At 42.2% G+C, this 18,414-nt stretch overlaps 1 protein-coding gene across 1 annotated transcript in view; it reads left to right on the forward strand.

Moving 5' to 3' along the window:
* The first annotated feature begins 2,135 nt into the window (after nucleotides 1-2,135).
* The window catches only part of Adamts19 (ADAM metallopeptidase with thrombospondin type 1 motif 19), a 209,084-nt gene continuing 192,805 nt past the window's right edge, over nucleotides 2,136-18,414 (forward strand). The window contains exons 1-2 of the mRNA XM_052742227.1: nucleotides 2,136-2,336; nucleotides 2,880-3,529. Coding sequence (XP_052598187.1) covers nucleotides 2,249-2,336; nucleotides 2,880-3,529 — 738 coding nt within the window. The 5' untranslated portion in view covers nucleotides 2,136-2,248. The remainder of the gene's footprint in view (nucleotides 2,337-2,879; nucleotides 3,530-18,414) is intronic.

The following is an 18,414-nucleotide window of genomic DNA, read 5'->3' on the forward strand; positions in this document are numbered from 1 at the left end:
AGTAGGGATTTCTTTTTTTTTTTTTTTGGTTTTTCGAGACAGGGTTTCTCTGTAGTTTTGCGCCTTTCCTGGAACTCACTTTGTAGACCAGGCTGGCCTTGAACTCACAGAGATCCTCCTGCCTCTGCCTCCCGAGTGCTGGGATTAAAGGCGTGCGCCGCCGCCGCCCGGCGGGATTTCTAATAGTAGGAAATCACTAAAGAAGGGATGGGAACTTGACATTGGCAGCCCTTGACTTGTAGCACATTTAACTTAACAATACAGTTCATTTTAAGAAATCCCAAATGTATTCCAATAAGCATACATAATTTAATATGCATTTCTCTTGGAATTTTACTTGGATAAAATATAAAAGAAATATCTTATTCTATAATATGTTATTGCAAAAACATGTGAGGAATATCTTAAGACCTGGATGCGGATGGCACCAGCCTCCCTCTCCATACTGTTCTTTCGCATCAACCTTCCTGACTCCGTCTCTTGGCTTAGTTTAATTCTGTGTAACTGAGTTTTGTGAAAAGAAGCAACAGGTTCCTAGGTGAGTCAGAACTCAAAGCCTAGATACTCCAGTCTTGGAGATTTTACAGGGTAAGACTGAGGCAGTGGTGGCAGACTCAACGAGAGTGTTTTCATGTCTGCTTTTGAACAGTGGCCTACCCAAAGCATTGGAGGACCAAGCTTATTCAAACAATTGAAATAGCTTGCCTTTGAAACAAGATTTTCTGCCTCCAGTGAAGACAAATTTACTGCCTTTGAAACTAGGAACGGAAGGTAAAACAATAAAGGATGTGGGCAGCCACTTCCTGCGGTGGATTTTTTTTTTTTTTTAAGTGTATTGGTATTAACTCTTGGTGCCTGGCCTTGTGTAGAAGATTGAAATAGCGGGTTGGATTAATCACCCTTGAGTCTAATTGAAAGTTTCCATGTGACTGTGAGAGAGTTGTGGGCTGCAACAAAGGAAGAGGAATGTTTGAGACCCAAGGGGAGGGAAACATCACTTACGCACACACAAACTAAAGAGGCAAGGTATTCTCACCTGGTCTGAGAGCTTTAAAATACACCTCTTCACACTGCTCTCCTTAATTTTACTCCAAGGTGAGGAGGAGGAAGAGGAGGAGGAGGAGGAGGAGGAGGAGGAGGAGGAGGAGGAGGAGGAGAAGGAGGAGAGAAATACTGATGAACAGGGAGCCAAGAAAAAGTAGCATAGAAGGCACTGAAAAGTCAGTGGTGTCTGCCATTATGTCCTGGCAACCTGTTTGGTATGCTCCTTGAGAGATTTTATTACCTTCAGGGTTGGAATGCTCTGAGACACCGAGTAGACAAATCAAAAAACTCTGGTATACAGCCTGCAGCTCCATCCTCAAGTCTGCACTGAGTTTTGCTTTGTGTGTTGGGCCGAAAGTGGCAAAACTGGACAGAGGAGGAGCCTGAGAGGGAGGGTGGGATGGGAAGGGGAAGGCCTCTACCTGCATTTACCTAAGCCACAGCCCCCCATCCCCGCCGAGGGTAGAAGGTGGGGGGAATGCAAATCAGGTCTTTCGGAATGGCCAATCAGGAGTCAGGTGAGAGAATTTGGGTCCCAACACTTGCCCAGCCTGTGAGCACGTGTGCTGTATTCTGGGACCTTTGTCCCTCAACGTCACGCTTGGCGGGCACCCCTGGGTCCCTGATTCTGGTCTGACCCGCCTGATTTCCACCCCCCCCCCCCCCACACACACACCCCTTTTGAGGAGCGCGCGCTCTCCCGCCCCCTCCCCCAGCCAGCCCTCTCCCCGCCGCGGCGTCCCGGGGAGTGTGCAGAGCTCTGCTCCGGGCAAGCTGTCCAAACCCGGGCGCCGGCCTCGCTCTGCGCGGGTGCGGGCGGCGAGCCTCGGCTGGGACCGCGCTCCTCCGCCCGGCCGGAGACCGCCCGGCCCTCCCCGCGTCTCCTGGCTCTCGGCGGACCGCCGGACTGTCCCTCGGGGCTCCGGCTCTGGCCCGCCGGGCCTGGAAAACTCCTGCACGGTCCACGGCACAGAAAGTATCACCTAATTCGCCCGGGAGCTGGAGCGCAGAGAGCCGGGGCGCTGCCGGCCGCTCCTCCCCACCCCAGCCCCGCCCGGGCTCCCGGAGTCACACAGCTTGCCCCCACCCCACCCCCCAACCCCTGGCAAACAAAGGGCCCGGGCACAGTCGCCGCCTGGCCGCCGGCGCTCCGGGGAGGCGGCTGCGTGCGCTGTGGATCCCGCCGGAGGCGCGCACTCTGGAGATGGGCCCCGAGATGCGCCTGACTCGCATCTGCTGCTGCTGCTGCCTCCTCTACCAGCTGGGCTTCCTGTCGCATGGGACCATCTCAGGTACGTTCTAGAGTGACTTTCCAGTTTCCTCTCCTACTTGGCCAGTGCGGACCGAGGACACACAGGAGGCAGAACTGGTGCACCCGTGCGTGTTGAGCAGACCTCTGTGGGTAGCAGGGAAACGGCTCGCGGGGTGGATGAACAGGTCAGGGTCGCAAGGGAAGCGCACTTCTCTTGGTCTCATTTAGCATCTGTAAAGTGATCAGCTCCCCCAATCCCACCCCAAGTAATAGTTCAAAGCTGTGTTTACCGTACCTGGAGGAAAACCGGGAAGCATGCCATGTGTTACTTTTGAGATTATGCTGGAGCTCGCACCGGTTTCAGTTAGTACATGCTAAAATATCATCGCCACACTTTTATTTTGAAAGATGCCTAAGTCTGAAAGACTTCGGGTCATGCAGGAGTTTCAGAAACTAGACGGGTGATCTCTCTCGCTTTGGTGCAAGCGCATGGTATCTGTGCGGACCCTGTGCCTGAATGCTTGCGTGCGTGCGTGGAACTGCCGAACTTTAAGCCCCGCGCCTATCTCTGTCTCCTCCGCAGGGCTGCAGCTCACACCGGACCTCGAGGAGTGGGAAGTCGTGTTTCCTGCACTCTGGCGCCGGGAGTCTCTGGACACGGCGGGCGGCAGCCGGGGCAGCGCAGACCCGGGCTGGGGGCGCGGCGCTGGGGGCGGCGGCCGGGCGCAGGCTGCAGGCAGCTCGCGCGAAGTCCGCTCGGTGGCCCGGGCGCCGCTGGAAGAAGCCGCCGGAGGCCAGTCAGAGTCCTGGTTCGAGTCTACCCCGCAGCCAGGTGGTGAGGACGAGGAGGAACTCGAATCTCAGGAGCTGCCTCGGGGATCCAGCGGAGATACCGCCCTGTCCTCGGGAGCCCCGGCCTCGTGGCAGCCGTCCTCGCCCCCCAAACCGCCCTCGTCCCCGCCCCCGGCGGAGCAAGAAGAACCTGGCACTGAAGAGGTGCTGCTGAGGATCCCGGCTCTCTCCAGGGACCTGTACCTGCTGCTCCGGAGAGACGGTCGCTTCCTGGCGCAGCGCTTCGCGGTGGAGCAGTGGCCAAATCCAGGTCCTGATCCTACCCGGGCAGAGGCTGACCCTCGCCCTCCTACACCGCCAGACGCCGCCTGCTTTTACACTGGGACAGTGCTGCGCCATCCTGGCTCTCTGGCCTCTTTCAGCACCTGTGGAGGTGGCCTGGTAAGCGCCTTCCCTTCCTCAGCTCTCCATTCCATCCCTTAGTTGATACACCAGGCTGATTTGCATGCACCTCCTCCTCCATTCTTTCAAGTATTTCTCTGAACTTACTTTGACACCTTACCACCCAGGTGTCTACACTAAGCACTTTTAAAGGAACACCTCCAGGGCAGTCTAGTACACAAGGAGCTTTCGAGTGAAATGCAAATTTCTTTGGGATTTTGCCTTATTTCTTGCAAGTGGTTCAACTTCTTTCTGTTTCTTGAGTTTCTGAAACACGCCCACCTTGTGGTGTCTTTGAGCAGTTTGAAATCTGCTCCATGCTGAATCCTTTCTGTATTTGCCCCCGATCCTCAGTTCATCATCTATTGTTTTACAGTTTTTGTTCGTTTGTTTGTTTATTTTGAGTGTCCTACTGCAAAGTGGTCAGAACAGGTGTTTGAAATCAGTACACATTCACAACATTCATTCTAGATTGCCTATTGCAAAGGTAATCAATCTGAAGCAGCTGTTCGCCACAGGGCAATCCTGGAATCTCACCAGCAGAGGGCTAGGGTTTAACTTTTTCCCCCCTTCCATGCTATTTGACAATAGCCCCTTTGCCCCCCTAGACTCCATGTTGGAAAGTATCAAGGTGGAATGCTTTCCCCAAACTCCTGTTGAGAAAGTCAATGCCACTTTCCCTATCCATGTCCATTATTTGACTTTTCTCCCCATCTTGACCTCATTGGCTTCTATGAGTTGGCCTTTACTTTGTGTGGGTAGAAAAATATAGACGGCAAAATTGACTATTTTAATGACTCTGATATGTTCAGTTCAGTGGCAGTAACTGTATTTACCTTATTTTCCGACCATGACCCCTATAACATTTACTATTAGCATAAGGCAGAACTCATGGAAAAATCCTCCTGTGAGTTGTCGCTACTCCTCAGAGGGAGCCATTGATGGGTATAAGAACTAGTATAAAAGCAACTTGATGCAGTGGGGGAAAATCCAACAGCAATAGATGACAGTCAAAACCACCCAAACGCATGGAATGTATTAAAAAAAAATGGTTAAAAACCCAAACAAAACAAGACTGGAAACTCTACCTATGCCACCAAAGTTGTCCTGGTTGAATGATGTGAATTGTTGGACAGGGCTATATTTTACTAGATGGCGAATATTCAAATATAGGCATTTTAGGCATGACTGAGAAGGTGGCTTGGAAAAATGACATGAAAAGCTTTGAAAATGTTTTCTGTGGAACTGATACTTGAACACCTCAGCAGGGTAAAAACATTCTGTGGGGGTTTCATTGTCTGCTAGCTTTCGGCTGGGGATTAAATAATTACGTATAGAACGTTCCTGGTGTGGTAAGAGCAGTCAGGGGACAAAGCATTTCACTGTATTGAGTCTTGGGCTGTGGGTCAGATTTTCCAAATGAGCTATGCCCTCTCACCATGTTTAAGGGAGCAAAGTTAGAATTATGACTAGGTTTTTCATGGACTGAATAAGAGTTTGACATTCCTCCCTGTTTATCATGTTGGATTTTTGCTCACTTTTCCTACTAGTCACACAAGGATATACTCTGAACTGGGAAGTCTTTGTTATTGAAGAGAACTGACGTTGCCAGCAATACAGTATAGCAGTCAGAATTTGAGTAAAAATGTAGGCAGATAGCCAGGAGGGTAAGTTTGTTACAACAACTGCCACGCCAGCCCTCTCCCTTGTGAACTCCTGGATGAGGAAAGAGAGGTTATTTTGTGATCTTGACTCTAGCTTTGGCTTCTTCCCTGATGACAGGTTCTTTATCTCTCTCATGTGAGAGATGAGATAATTAAATGATTGCATTAAAAATCTGAGTAGTCAACTTTATGGATCTTGTGTTAAGGGCTAGAATAACCTGCCTTCAGAGGTAAATTGCTATATATAAATGGATATGACAAGAAGTCATGAAGCAATGGCTTGCCATCGTGAGGAGTCAGTTGTCACACCAAAGTTTAAAAATCCTTGACCAAGGTAAAACCCCAGGTAGGGAAGTTGGGGCCATCTTCCCAATGTCCAGAAGCTTAACTGGGTTCCTAAGAATGGGAAGATAGTCTCCAGCCACATCATAGTGTTTCAGTTAGTGGGCAGAGACTGGGGGAGGCATTGGCAGAGCCTATAAAGAAAGACAATGAACAAATCAAACTCTGTGTCTAGGCCAGAAGAGACAGAAGACTTTAAAATGTCCCTTAGGATTAGCCCTCCAAAGCATCGTCTACAAGAGTATGGGCCTTGACTGGCTAACTTGATGAGTCTGGACTATATCACTGCCCATCCTGTAACCCTTGTGGGAGACACCAGGCTGCAGAAGGTGGATTATCTCCAAATGTGACAGCCTTTGGTTGGTAACGGCATTGTTCTTCACCATCAAAGAAGACTTTTTTACTGTGAGTTGCTTAGACAAGGGTAAATCACCATGTGTCCAATTATTCCCCTTATTCTTTTTCTCCACAATGAGTTTTAACTGCTAGCTACTACTTAACTGTAGAGTGGAATTACCTTCATGATTATTACATATGTAAAAAGATTAAGATTTTTGAATAAAAGGAAAAAGATTGTCAGCTACCCAGTTTTGTAAAGAACTAAGTACTTAACAGATTAGGCATTTATTCCCCAGATATTAATCCAATGTGTATTTTAAAACTACTAATGACTGAATGGATATTTTGGATAGAGAGGTAAGTGCTGCCTCATCAAAGTACTCAGTCTTTCTGAATCTCCATTTTGCCCTTATAAAATGCATACATTATATTGTGTATCTAGCAACTCATTTTCATATGAAGTCTTATTATGTCTCCTCCCCTCAATTAGGCTAGTATTGAATGATAACCTTTGCTTAGCTATTTATTAGATTGTATGGACCCCCAAACACAGTAGCACTGATCAGTCAAACATCTGTTGAATGACTCCTGTGCCAAATAGATACAGAAACAGAACCAGATGAGGCAGCATTGATGTTTTTCAAGGAGTGCTCCACCCTAACCTGCCAATCACTAGACCAAGTAGGAAGTGTGATAGACTGAGGTGCTTGTGTGTGCTGAGTGCTGGGATTGGATGTCTTATTTTCATTTCCAACTTATTATGAAATGGCTAGTTCTTAATAGACAAAACCAAACAAATAACAAAAAATCCTACCACTGAAGTAATAATAATAATAATATCATGAATAAAGTACTTTACATCATAGTCTTTAAAATCTAAAATATATAAAAATGACAAATTCTGCAAAATAGTTCAATAGTTATATTAGCCTGAAATGAACATCATAATATTACTGTTTTTCAATGATGCTCAGGGCTTCATTCACTCTAGTCAATGTGATGATATTTTATTTGTGCACCTCAATAAAGCTTATCTGAGGATCAGAGGAAAAAGCCAGCCACTATATTAAACATAGAGGTCAGGCAGTGGTAGCACATACCCTTAATCTTAGCATTAGGGAGGCAGAGATTCATCCAGATCTCTGTGAGCTCAAGGCCACACTGGGAACAGAGCCTGGTGTGGTGGCACACACCTTGAATTATAGCATGAATCTTAAAAGTTCTTATTAATAAAATCAAACCTTGGGGCAGGTATTGGGGTGAATGCTGGAAGATCAGAGAAGCAAAACAAGCCACAGCTACCTCACCTCACCAGTTCCTCAGCTGATCCTGTTTCCTCAGACTGGAAGCGTCTGTGTCCTCATCCCAATGGTTCTCAGCTGAACTGTGCTGCTCCAAAGCCTGAAAGCTTAACCAGCCAAATGCTTCTAGTTTCTGGTCTTCACGCCTTATATATCTTTTTCTTTCTGCCATCACTCCCTGGGATTAAAGGCTCACTTTCTGGGATTAAAGGCGTGAGTCACCATGCTTGGCTGTATCCTTGAACAGATGGATTTCTGCCTCTGGAATGCTAGGATTAAAGGCATGTGCTACCACTGCCTAAGTTCTATGTTTAATATAGTGGCTATTCTGTCTCTGACCCCAGATAGGTTTATTAGGGTGCACAATATTTCAGGGAACACAATACCACCACATTGAATTCCCAGCACTAGTTAACCATAGAGGTCAGGAGGTTTGTACAGACAGACAGAAAGTGACAGAGCTGGGCAGAAAGAGGAAGTGATGTAGCTGGGTGGAGAGAGAAAGTGAGATGTCAGGGCACAGAAAGGATGTAGGTATGAGTATACAGGAACTAGCTCTCTCTTGGGCTGAGGATTTCCTAGGGTAAGAACTTATGGCTGTGGCTTGTTTTATGTCTCTGATCTCTTGGTTTAACCCCAATATCTGGCTCTGGGTTTTTTAGTAATAAGACCATTTAGCAATTTCTCTTACATTTGGTGCCCAACAAAAATAGCCATTTGGGCAAGAAACTGTTCTTACGTGGACTGCTTGATAATATGTTGTGTAAACTGGACATACAGAACACATAGGAAAATGAACACTAAATTTTGCCAAAACAAGATGAAATGGTCCTTCAGGTTCCTGCTTTGCAGAGGAAACTACCAGTCATTCTACAGGACACAGGAAAAAGTGACCAAGAGACTCTAGACCTACCTATAGGCTGAAGATGGATGCCCCAACATTTCAGAGGAACGTTGGGTGACTGTCTAGGCAGGCAGCTGTCTCTGTCATTCTAGATTTTTGGAAGTTGCTTACAATGCATTTCCTGTTTACTTAGGTAATGTTATATCCTTTTGGGGTCTTTGATGTAGTTGAAGACTAGTTATAGTTTTCCTTGGTTATGATAAAAGTTAAATTAGGTATGAAACCTTAGACTCACAAAAATAGAATAGATAGAATATTTTCTTTAAATTTGCCAAATACAAGTAGACTAGATGTTGTAACTGTAATTCTTGCTTGATAACTCTTCTATTATATGTAATTTTACTGTGTTAAAGTTAAAAACTTCCTTTTTGATGAGACAGAAAAGGGAAAGTGCTGTGGGATGTCTTTATGTATGCTGTGAATATGTATTGTTCCCACTGGTTAATAAATAAGCTGCTTTGGCCTATGGTAAAGCAGCTTAGAGGCAGGCAGGAAATCCAAGCCGAGAGACAGGAAAAAAGAAAGGCAGAGACAGAGAGATGCGAGCCTGCTGCTGGAGGAGCAACAAGATGTCAACAGATGGGTAATGACATGGCCACGTGGCAACATATAGATTTGTAGAAATGAGTCGATTTAAGATGAAAGAGCTAGCTGGCAAGAAGCTTGAACGATAGGCCATATAGTTTGTAATTAATATTGAGGCTCTAAGTGATTATTTTATAAGTGGCTGTGGGACCACGGGGCTGGGTGGGACCAGAGAAAACTATCAACTACAAGTCAAACACTTTACAACAGTCCTATAACTCCAGCAACATAACAATTTAAAATAATCAAATCCACAGACTGAGCCAAAGAAAAGTAGGCCAGTGTCTTCTTTGCTTGTTGCTAAATATGTAGACAATTTTCTCAGAATGGTAAACAGTAGTGGCTAAATCACTTACCAATTCTTTACTTAAATTGAGTGGTTGAACTGTTATACCAGCACTCAAGAGCTAAAGCAGGAGAATTATGAGTTCAAGACTAGCCTGGGCTATATAATAAAACTCTTCCTAAGATCAAACAGGAGTTTTTTGTATTAGTAGATGTAACACAAGTCTTAAAGGAGCTTATTAAATAAAAAACACAGAGCCAGAAATTTGGGTTAAAGCCTTAGACAGATCAGGGAAATAGGGAAAGTCACAGGCTAACCTCACCTTACCAACTCTGTAGCTTTCAAAGAGAATGACTTTCTGTCTACCCAGGCTTATATGCCTTGCGTTTCTGCCCTCTCATTGGCTCTTAGCCCAGCTACCTCACTTCCTCTTCCTACACAGCTCTATCACTGTCTGAGTGTACAGACCTCCAGGTCTCTATGGTTGGTACTGGAATTAACTGTGGGGCAGGAATTCACATAAAAGCCACTTGCCTGTGGCCTTGCAGGCCCCAGTTCCACCAGAGCTACATGCTGCAAGTGGCTGAAGCTACACACAGTCTGACTACTTATGGGCTTACAGAGAGCCCTGGCTTAGGCTCAGTTGCACGGCTCAGGCCAGAGCATGTAGCCAGACTTCCTTTAGCTTTTTTTTCTCCTGGTTGGTGGTGGGCTCTCTCTCTCTGGATTATTACCATTTCAGATTGCCACCACACTAGGTAGCTGCTTTGAAGTTCCCTTGGACTTCTACTGTTCTATGCAGACTTGGTAAGTCACTTAAGATATCTTAAAGGGTGAAATTAGTTACAAGATAATTTTTTTCCCACATTAAAAAATGGGAAACATTTTTATAAGGGAAGGAATTTGGTCTCTTTTGATAACACATTAGGCAGTCTGAAAATGGAACAATTAAATTAGAGAATAATTAATGTCGATGGGATGTACGTAACATCAATTATGAATATTATTTTCTTAATCATTTTTATTTTAGCATTAAAAAGGTTTGTCAATTTAAGTGCCAAGATAAAAGCTTTAGAAAAACCTGTTAAAATGAATCATAGAAGAATTCAGACCCAGATATGTCTCCTAACTAAGGATTGACTTTAGAAAAACCTGTTAAAGTGAATTATAGAAAAATTCAGACCCATACAGAAAAATTTAAAGGTGAAATTATTTCAGAATTAAATTATATGGTTACAGAGAGACAGCCTGTTTTCAAACAGCCAAACTTAATCTATGAGGTAACCTTACAGGAACTACTGCTCAAGGGCATGTACAAGCTAATTGGATTCCAATGGAAATGTTAGATTTAAGGATATTTAAAGAAGCTATAGTCTCATATGGTATGCATTCTCCATTTGTAAAGTAGATGTTAAACTCGTGGTCAACTTGTAATGGAATTATCCCCCAGGACTGGAAAGGATTAATTACAGCTGTTCTGAAGGCTTGGGCACAATTACAATGGAGAACGTGGTTTAAAGTGGAGGCTAAAACCATACAACAATAATGTAGGATTAGAAGTGTGGAAATTCCCCAGGATCAGCTTCTTGGAGAAGGCAAATATGCTGAAATACAAAGACAGTGTTTATATGATAACCAAACCTTAATTTTATGCCACATGGCAGCCATGAATGCATGGGACAGCATTGAGGAAGCAGGGAAGAAAATTGAATAATTTACAGAAGTTATGTATGGCCCAGATGATCCAACATCCAAAACAACTTCAAGGCAACTGGCTCAGAGAATACAGCCTTACAGACTACACCAGTCAGGACTTAACCATAATCCTAAAATTTTCTTTGTGTCCCCATAAGATTACCAGCACCCTTTATCAGCAGTAAGTAGCCTAGAACACTACACCCACATTCTCACAAAATGGATTATGGATATTTGTCTTTGTTTAGATTGTTGTTTACAAATTGTTATTGGTCATATTCAATCTCTTTCTAAAAGAAGAAAGGGGGATATTATATAGAAATATAGGATATAGATATGATAGGAGAAAAGGGTGGATTGTTGAACCTACTTTTTTTTTTTTTTAGATTTATTTTATTTATTATGTATACAGTATTCTGCCTGCATGTGTCCCTGCAGGCCAGAAGAGGGCACCGGATCTCATTACAAGTGGTTGTGAGCCACCATGTGGTTGCTGGGAATTGAACTCAGGACCTCTGGAAGAGCAGTAGGTGCTCTTAACCACTGAGCCATCTCTCCAGCCCTGAACCTACTTTTAAAGAGCAACTTGTTTAAAATGTTTTACATTGGTATAGATTTTAGTTTATTGATAAAAATTTAAAGTTAATTTTGTTATTCTGTAAGTATATTTCTACTCTTGTTTAAGGCATTATGTTTATGCAGCTCATTTAAATTGTAGAGGATAATTAAGAAATACAGATTAATAATTAGTCTTCTATGATAGTCAAACTTATCGACATGCTAAGTTTTCTAGGTATATGTAGATATAGTTTGATTAGGTAGGTAATCTTCAAACACTTCAAAGACCTACAGAATATGGCATTTAAAATGTTTTAAAAACTTAGACTTTCATGGACAATGAGATACATCTGCTCCTGGCAGCACTGATTTACTTCAGAGAGGAGGATGGGCGTCAAAGACACTACATATAGAGTTTATCTTCTTGTTGACAAAAATAGCCATTTGGGCAAGAAACTGTTCTTACCTGGACTGCTTGACAAAATGTTGTATCAACTGGACATGCAGGACCCATAGGAAGGTGACCACTGAACTTTGTAAGACAAAATGGTCCTTCAGGTCCCTGCTTCGCAGAAGAAACTGCCAGACATTCTACAGGACACAGAAAAAAAGTGACTGAGAGACTCTAGGCTAAAGATGGATGGATGCCCCAATGTTACAGAGGAACTTTGGATGATGTTCAGACAGATAGCTGTCTCTGTCATTCTAGATTTTTGGAAGTTGCTTACAATGCTCTTTCTGTTTACTTAGATAATATTGTATCCTTCTGAGGTCTTTGATGTAGCTGAAGAGTATATAGCTATAATTTTCCTTGATAAAAGATAAGTTAGATATGAAACCTTAGACTTACAAATATAGGATAGATAGGATATCTTCTTTAATTTTGCCAAATACAAATAGACTAGATATTATAACTATAATTCTTGCTTGATAATTGTTTTGTTATATGTAATTTTACTATGTTAAAGTTAAAACCTTCCTTTTAAATAGAAAATAGGGGAAATGATATCATTCTGTATGCTGTGAATATTTGTTGCTCTGATTGGTTGATAAATAAGGCTGTTTTGCCAATGGTGAGGCAGAATAGGGTTAGGTGGGACATTCTAACTAGAGAGGAGAAGGAGAAAGGCAGAGAGAGGAGACACCAGCCAGTTGCCCCAGGAACAAATGGGACGCAGGTAAAGCTGCAGAACACGTGGCAAAACATAGATTAGTAGAAATGGGTTAATTTAAGATCTAAGAGCTAGCTAGCAGGAAGCCTAACATGGCCATAGTTTAAAAATAATATAAGCCTCTGTATGTTTACTTGGGTCTGAGCGGCTGCAGACAGGGTGGGACACAGAAAATCTTCTGACTACAAGTCGACATTTTGTTTAGCATTTGGTACAGAGTATGGAACTTTGTGTCAATACTTTTTTTTTTTATTCCCTTTTCACTTGCACTTCTCCTTGTAGTCAAAAAATTCCATGCTGTGAAAAAATTTGAACAAGTTAATAATTTGGGACCTGAGCTTTGGATAAGTCATTATTTCACGAGCCAACATGAGAGCAGAAGCCTGAGGCAGGGATGAAGGAAGGAGAATGTATGGCAAGTAGAACATCTAAAGGTCATATGGCGGTCTTCCTGGGGAGAAGTGTACAAAAGTCTACTTACTCATAACACCAGAGTGAGGATACCATCCAAGTCCAGCTTTCAGAACCAGTGAGTTTTACTGGGATTATTTACAAGAATATGGAGAAGGGGTTACTTATGGGAGCAGAACGCTCAGACAGCTGCATCACCAAAGCCCCCCACCAGTAAGAGGGAACCTGGAACACAGTGCACAGCCTGTAAGCAGCTCACTGGGTTGGAGAATGTCTCTTAGCAGCCTTTTCTGTTTATATATGCTTGGGGAGGGAGGGTCCTAATGAATATTGTCAGTTTCAGAGACTTTCTGAAGCCATTGAGTTATTTGCTTATTGAGGTTAGCATGCTTCCCCACAAGATAGAATGTTTCACCTCTGCTTAGAGCAGTGGTTCTCAACCTGTGTGTTGCGACCCTTTTGTGGGTGGAGGGGGTCACCTAAGACCATCAGAAAACACAGATATTTACATTACAATTCACAACAGTAGCAAAATTACAGTTATAAAGTAGAAATGAGAATAATTTTATGGTTGGGGGTCACCACCACATGAGGAACTCTATTAAAGGGTTGCAGCATTACGAAGGTTGAGAACCACTGGCTAAGAACATCTTGTTACTTTACCTCCCTGTAAATAACATGTGCTAACCTCCCCTTTTGACCATGCTCTGGGTTGCATCAATAAAGAGATACCCAAACTTTTACATATTGTGACAGAATATTAGAAAAATCGAAGAGAAAGGCTGCCCTGGAACTTGCTCTGTAGACCAGGCTGACCTCAAACTCACAGAGATCTGCTTGCCTCTGCCACCTGAGTGCTGGGATTAAATAAAAGTCTTTCTTTCTTTCTTTCTTTCTTTCTTTCTTTCTTTCTTTCTTTCTTTCTTTCTTTCTTTCTTTCTTTCTTTCTTTCCTTTCTTTCTTTTTCTTTCTCTCTCTCTCTCTCCCCCTCCCTCCCTCCCTCCCTCCCTCCCTCCCTCCCTCCCTTCCTTCCTTCCTTCCTTCCTTCCTTCTTCCCTCCCTATCTATCTATCTATCTATCTATCTATCTATCTATCTATCTACCTACCTACCTATCTACCATCTATCTAAGATGTACTTTATTAAGTATTCTTTCTGGCTTATAAGACTGCACTAAATTTCACAGATTTAGAGGGTCAAACGGACATGTCTGGGATTCTTGATCTCACACATTGCATTTTGTATGCAATTGCTCCATATTTTGTGTTGTTATTCAATTCAGCTAATTGGAAGCAATTAACTTAAGAAGCATCTTTATAATCTGTTTATCTACCTAGCTACATTTCCATATGCAAAATATTTATAAGTAGGCCTATTTTGTAGTACTCTGTAAATCATCATCAGTGGTCCTTACATCTCACAGTGCAGAAGGCTTGGAGAATAGAAATAGCCAATAATAGTTTCTTGCTCTAGGTACTGATCATATTGAATTCCTTGCTCATGTATTTATCTGTGTCTTAGACTTGAGATAATCCTATCATGGGCCAAATTTGCAAGAAGAAATTTTTGTATTAATTACCAATATTTACTTTTTTGAGTTTTTCTAACTGAATCATAAACAGCACATCAAAGATTAGATTTATTTATTTTATTTTATGTGTATGAGTGTCTGCTTGTATGTATGACTGCACATCACATGTATGTCTGGTGTCCTAGGAGGTCAGAATAAGTTGTCTGAACCCCCGGAACCATGGACAGTTGTGAGCCAGTGTGTGAGTGCTGGGAATCCGACTTAGGACCTCTGCAAGAATAGCATATGCTTCTAAATGCGGAACCATCTCTCCAGCCCAAAAGCATATTTTTAAAATCTATACAGAAGTCTTAAAATACCTGTAAAGCAATACAAAACAGCCTATTTAGATCAAAGCTCATTACCAAGGGGATGTTTTAATTTAATAGTAATTACGCCACTTTAGACAGTTTAATGATTTTAATTGAATAAATAGTAGACAAAGGGCTGTTCCTGTTGGGAAGTAGACTAAATAAGGGAAGTAATCCAGATATATTTATAATATTTACAAATGATGGGATGAATAGCAATCCCCTTAGGTCTTTGGTTTGGGGAGGAGATTCCTAAAAAGAGGCTTAGATGTTCCCCTGGACAAATGGAGACCGTGATCTAATGCAGAGTGCTTTCAGTGTGCAGCTCCAGTGAGCACATCACTGTGTCCTTTTCATCTTTATTCTGATGCCAGGCCCCGGACTGAGGAAAGTGAGAACATGGGAACTCAGCCATTCAAAGCTACCCAGATACTTTTATAGAGTGATTATGTGGTAGTGCTGGAAAGACCCTAGGGATTGGATAGGCTAGTGCTCACTTGTCCAGTAAGAGGCACTTGATTTCATCTCAGAGTTAGTGTGCACATATCTGCACTAAATTAACTCTTTATACTTTAACTCACATGTTGTGAAAAGCCGGTGCTGAACTTAGGCCTGTATTGTCACTATCTGGGGGGAGGGTAAGAAAGAGACAGAGAGACAGGCATAGAGAGAAACATAACCTGAGAGAGAGAGAGAGAGAGAGAGAGAGAGAGAGGGGTCATCATCAAAGGCATATAAAGAGGGCCAACATGAGGTCATATTGCTCCAGATTCTTTCTTTCTTTTTTTTTTTTTTAAAGCTCTGTTGCCTCAATCTGGCATAACTAAAGGAGTGACCAGTTATACAGCAAGCCTACATCATCATGACTTAACTAGCTTTCCTGGTGCCTTATATGTTAACATGTAGTGTGTAAACAGCATTATAATCCTGGAGATAGGGGAAGTAAGGAGGTGGTGAGATAAAGGTATTGGACATTTTCCATTAAAATTCATAGCTCCAGATTTAACCTCAAGCATAGAGACTGTATTTGAAAACTAAAAATTAATTCATTTTTCTTTCCTATTTTGATTAGTTCTTTAAGAATTTTATACAGTATGTTTTTTTCTTATTATCGTATTTCCCTCCTTTCCTAAGTCCTCCCAGATCCACCCCAGTTCACTACCTACCCATTTCTCTTTTGGTGTTCTCTTTTGTTAATCCAGAGTCCAAATTGTGCTGCTTATATATTCATGGATGTGTGATCATCCTTTGGAACTTGGTCAACCGACCAGGAGCAACATCTTAAAAAAAAAAAAATGGACTCTCATTTTCCCAGAAGCTCTCCATTGCTAATAGCTCCTCAAATGCGAATGGGGTGTCAAGGCCACCTCCTCTTTCACTATGGGCTTCTTGTTTGCCTTGAGATTGTTCAAGACTTGTGCATGCTGTCATCACTGCTGTGAGTTCATTTGTGCAACTGCCCTCCCATGGCCAAAAACCACCCCTTCCTTATAGTCGTCCACTGTCTCTGGCTCTCACCATCTTCTTCCTCCTCTTTTGCAACGGTCCCTGAGCCTTGGGAGGAAAAGACATGATATAGATGTCCCTTTTAGGGATGAGCTCCCCACGATCTTTAAATATTTTTCATTTGTTTTTGTTTTTCGAGACAGGGTTTCTCTGTGTAGCTTTGCGCCTTTCCTGGGACTCACTTGGTAGCCCAGACTGGCCTCGAACTCACAGAGATCCGCCTGGCTCTGCCTCCCGAGTGCTGGGATTAAAGGCGTGCGCCACCACCGCCCAGCAATATTTTTCATTTTTAACTGTTGTGGGTTTTCTGCTAATCACCATCCACTGCAAATAGAAACTTTGCTGGTGAAGGTTGAGAGATGCGTTAATCTATGGGTATAATGATAAGTCATTAGGAGTTGGTTTAATATTATGTCCATTTAACAGAGTAATAGTTACTCTTCTCCAGGTAGGTTCTTCTCTAGCCACAAGTTCGTGGTTCCAGTAGTGGTGGCAGGAATGGGTTTCATATTGGGGAGGAGGCCTTAAATCCAGCCAGAAAGTGGCCTGATACTTCCACAGTCTTCGTGGCACTATTACACCAGTGGATTGTCGGGGCAGTCATTTTTTTGTAGCTCTCAGAGTTCACAGCTCATTATGATTGATGATTACTTTTCTCCTTTGGTATTGTGGATGGAACCTTCCAGCACTATGAAAACTGGCCAGTAAGGATGAGGCTTCCATGTCAGTACTAGCTTGATTTCTCCATATTTTATGATTAAAGTGTGTATTATCTTCAGGATAGGGTCTTACCTTCTGGTTCTGGAGGGTAACTAGTATGTAATATAACACCGTAATGTTTAGGGGTGTCTTATGCAAGCTGAAATCTGAGGGCAGCCATTCTAGTGGCTCTGAAAAAACAACAACAACAACAACAACAACAACACAGAAGTCAAGATCTTTAATGAGAATTTTACATCCACCACACTTTAAAAAAAGGCCCTAAAAATCTCACGTTTGTTCCTTTTCTGTCATTTTCTTTTAGCAGAAATTATAATAAGCATAGGTTCCTTCTGTACATGTTTCCTAATATTCTTCCAGGAGCCCACTCACATGTCACTGAGCTATGAACTTGAATCAGTGGAGAAGTAATACAATGAGATTTTAGTGCCAGTGTGGATATCTTTCTATTTTCCAGACTAAAAATGCTGAACACAAGCTGAAATGTACTTTGCATTTTAGAAAATATCTTAGAAATAAAGTTAAACAAAACTAAGTTATTTTAAACCACAATAAAATTTTAACTAACAATATAGTAGATGGCTCATTCTAGCTTTCCCCCAGTGATTATAAAATAAAATTTATCAGAAATAAAATATGGAGCCTACCTTCAGACTAACAGGGGCTTACTCACCACCAAGTTAAGATACAACTACACAAAGACCAAGATGCATTGCCAAGCAATATTTTAAAATCATCAACGAAGAGAAAATTGCGAACTCCTTGTGGGAAGTCTTCTAAGCTGGAATGTCAGAGAAGTGTAGATAAGTTCAAGGGAGCTCAATAGGACTTAAATGATAAACTATTTCAAACAATACATTTTATACCAGGTCTTATGTACTCACTCTATTCAGAATTTGATGTCAGCAGTCTGATAAAAATCATTAGAATCAACAGTGAAAGCAGTGAATATATTAACGGGAGTGGCAAGCAAGATACTTTTACCAGCTAATCAAATGGTACATTTGATCTATCGCCATTATAATTTGGGTTTGAAGATATAAATTAATAGTAAGTAAAATATGATGGTTTTAGTTATAAAAAATACCGCATTTCTTGGAATTATTTTAGTTTCTCAAGTCAGAGTTTCAATTAAGTTATTGACAGAGAAACATTCTGTTATATCCTTACAAAGGATGCAGAACTTTAAAATTGTGTCACTCCTCCAGATAGTAAGCCTGAGTACTCTACTATGGAAAGAATCAAGTATAAACATAATCAGCACAGAATAAAGTTTGAGAAATTTGTTATAGAAATAACTGGCTTTTAAAAATTAGTAAATTAGTAAGTGCCCAATCTATATACTTACAGATAATTCCTAATCCTAGTAGCTTTTCACTTGTAATTTCCTGAGGTCAAAATCAGTGGTCTATATAGTAGTATTTTTAAAATTATTAAATTGATAATCTTAAGATCAAGTGTCCTCCATAGACCACTTTCCAAATATAGCCTAATTATTTCTCATTAGTAAAATGCACTCAT

The sequence above is a fragment of the Peromyscus californicus genome, unplaced genomic scaffold (assembly GCF_007827085.1).
Source record: "Peromyscus californicus insignis strain IS unplaced genomic scaffold, ASM782708v3 Scaffold_17__1_contigs__length_78620276, whole genome shotgun sequence".
In the NCBI taxonomy this organism is placed as follows: Eukaryota; Metazoa; Chordata; class Mammalia; order Rodentia; family Cricetidae; genus Peromyscus; species Peromyscus californicus.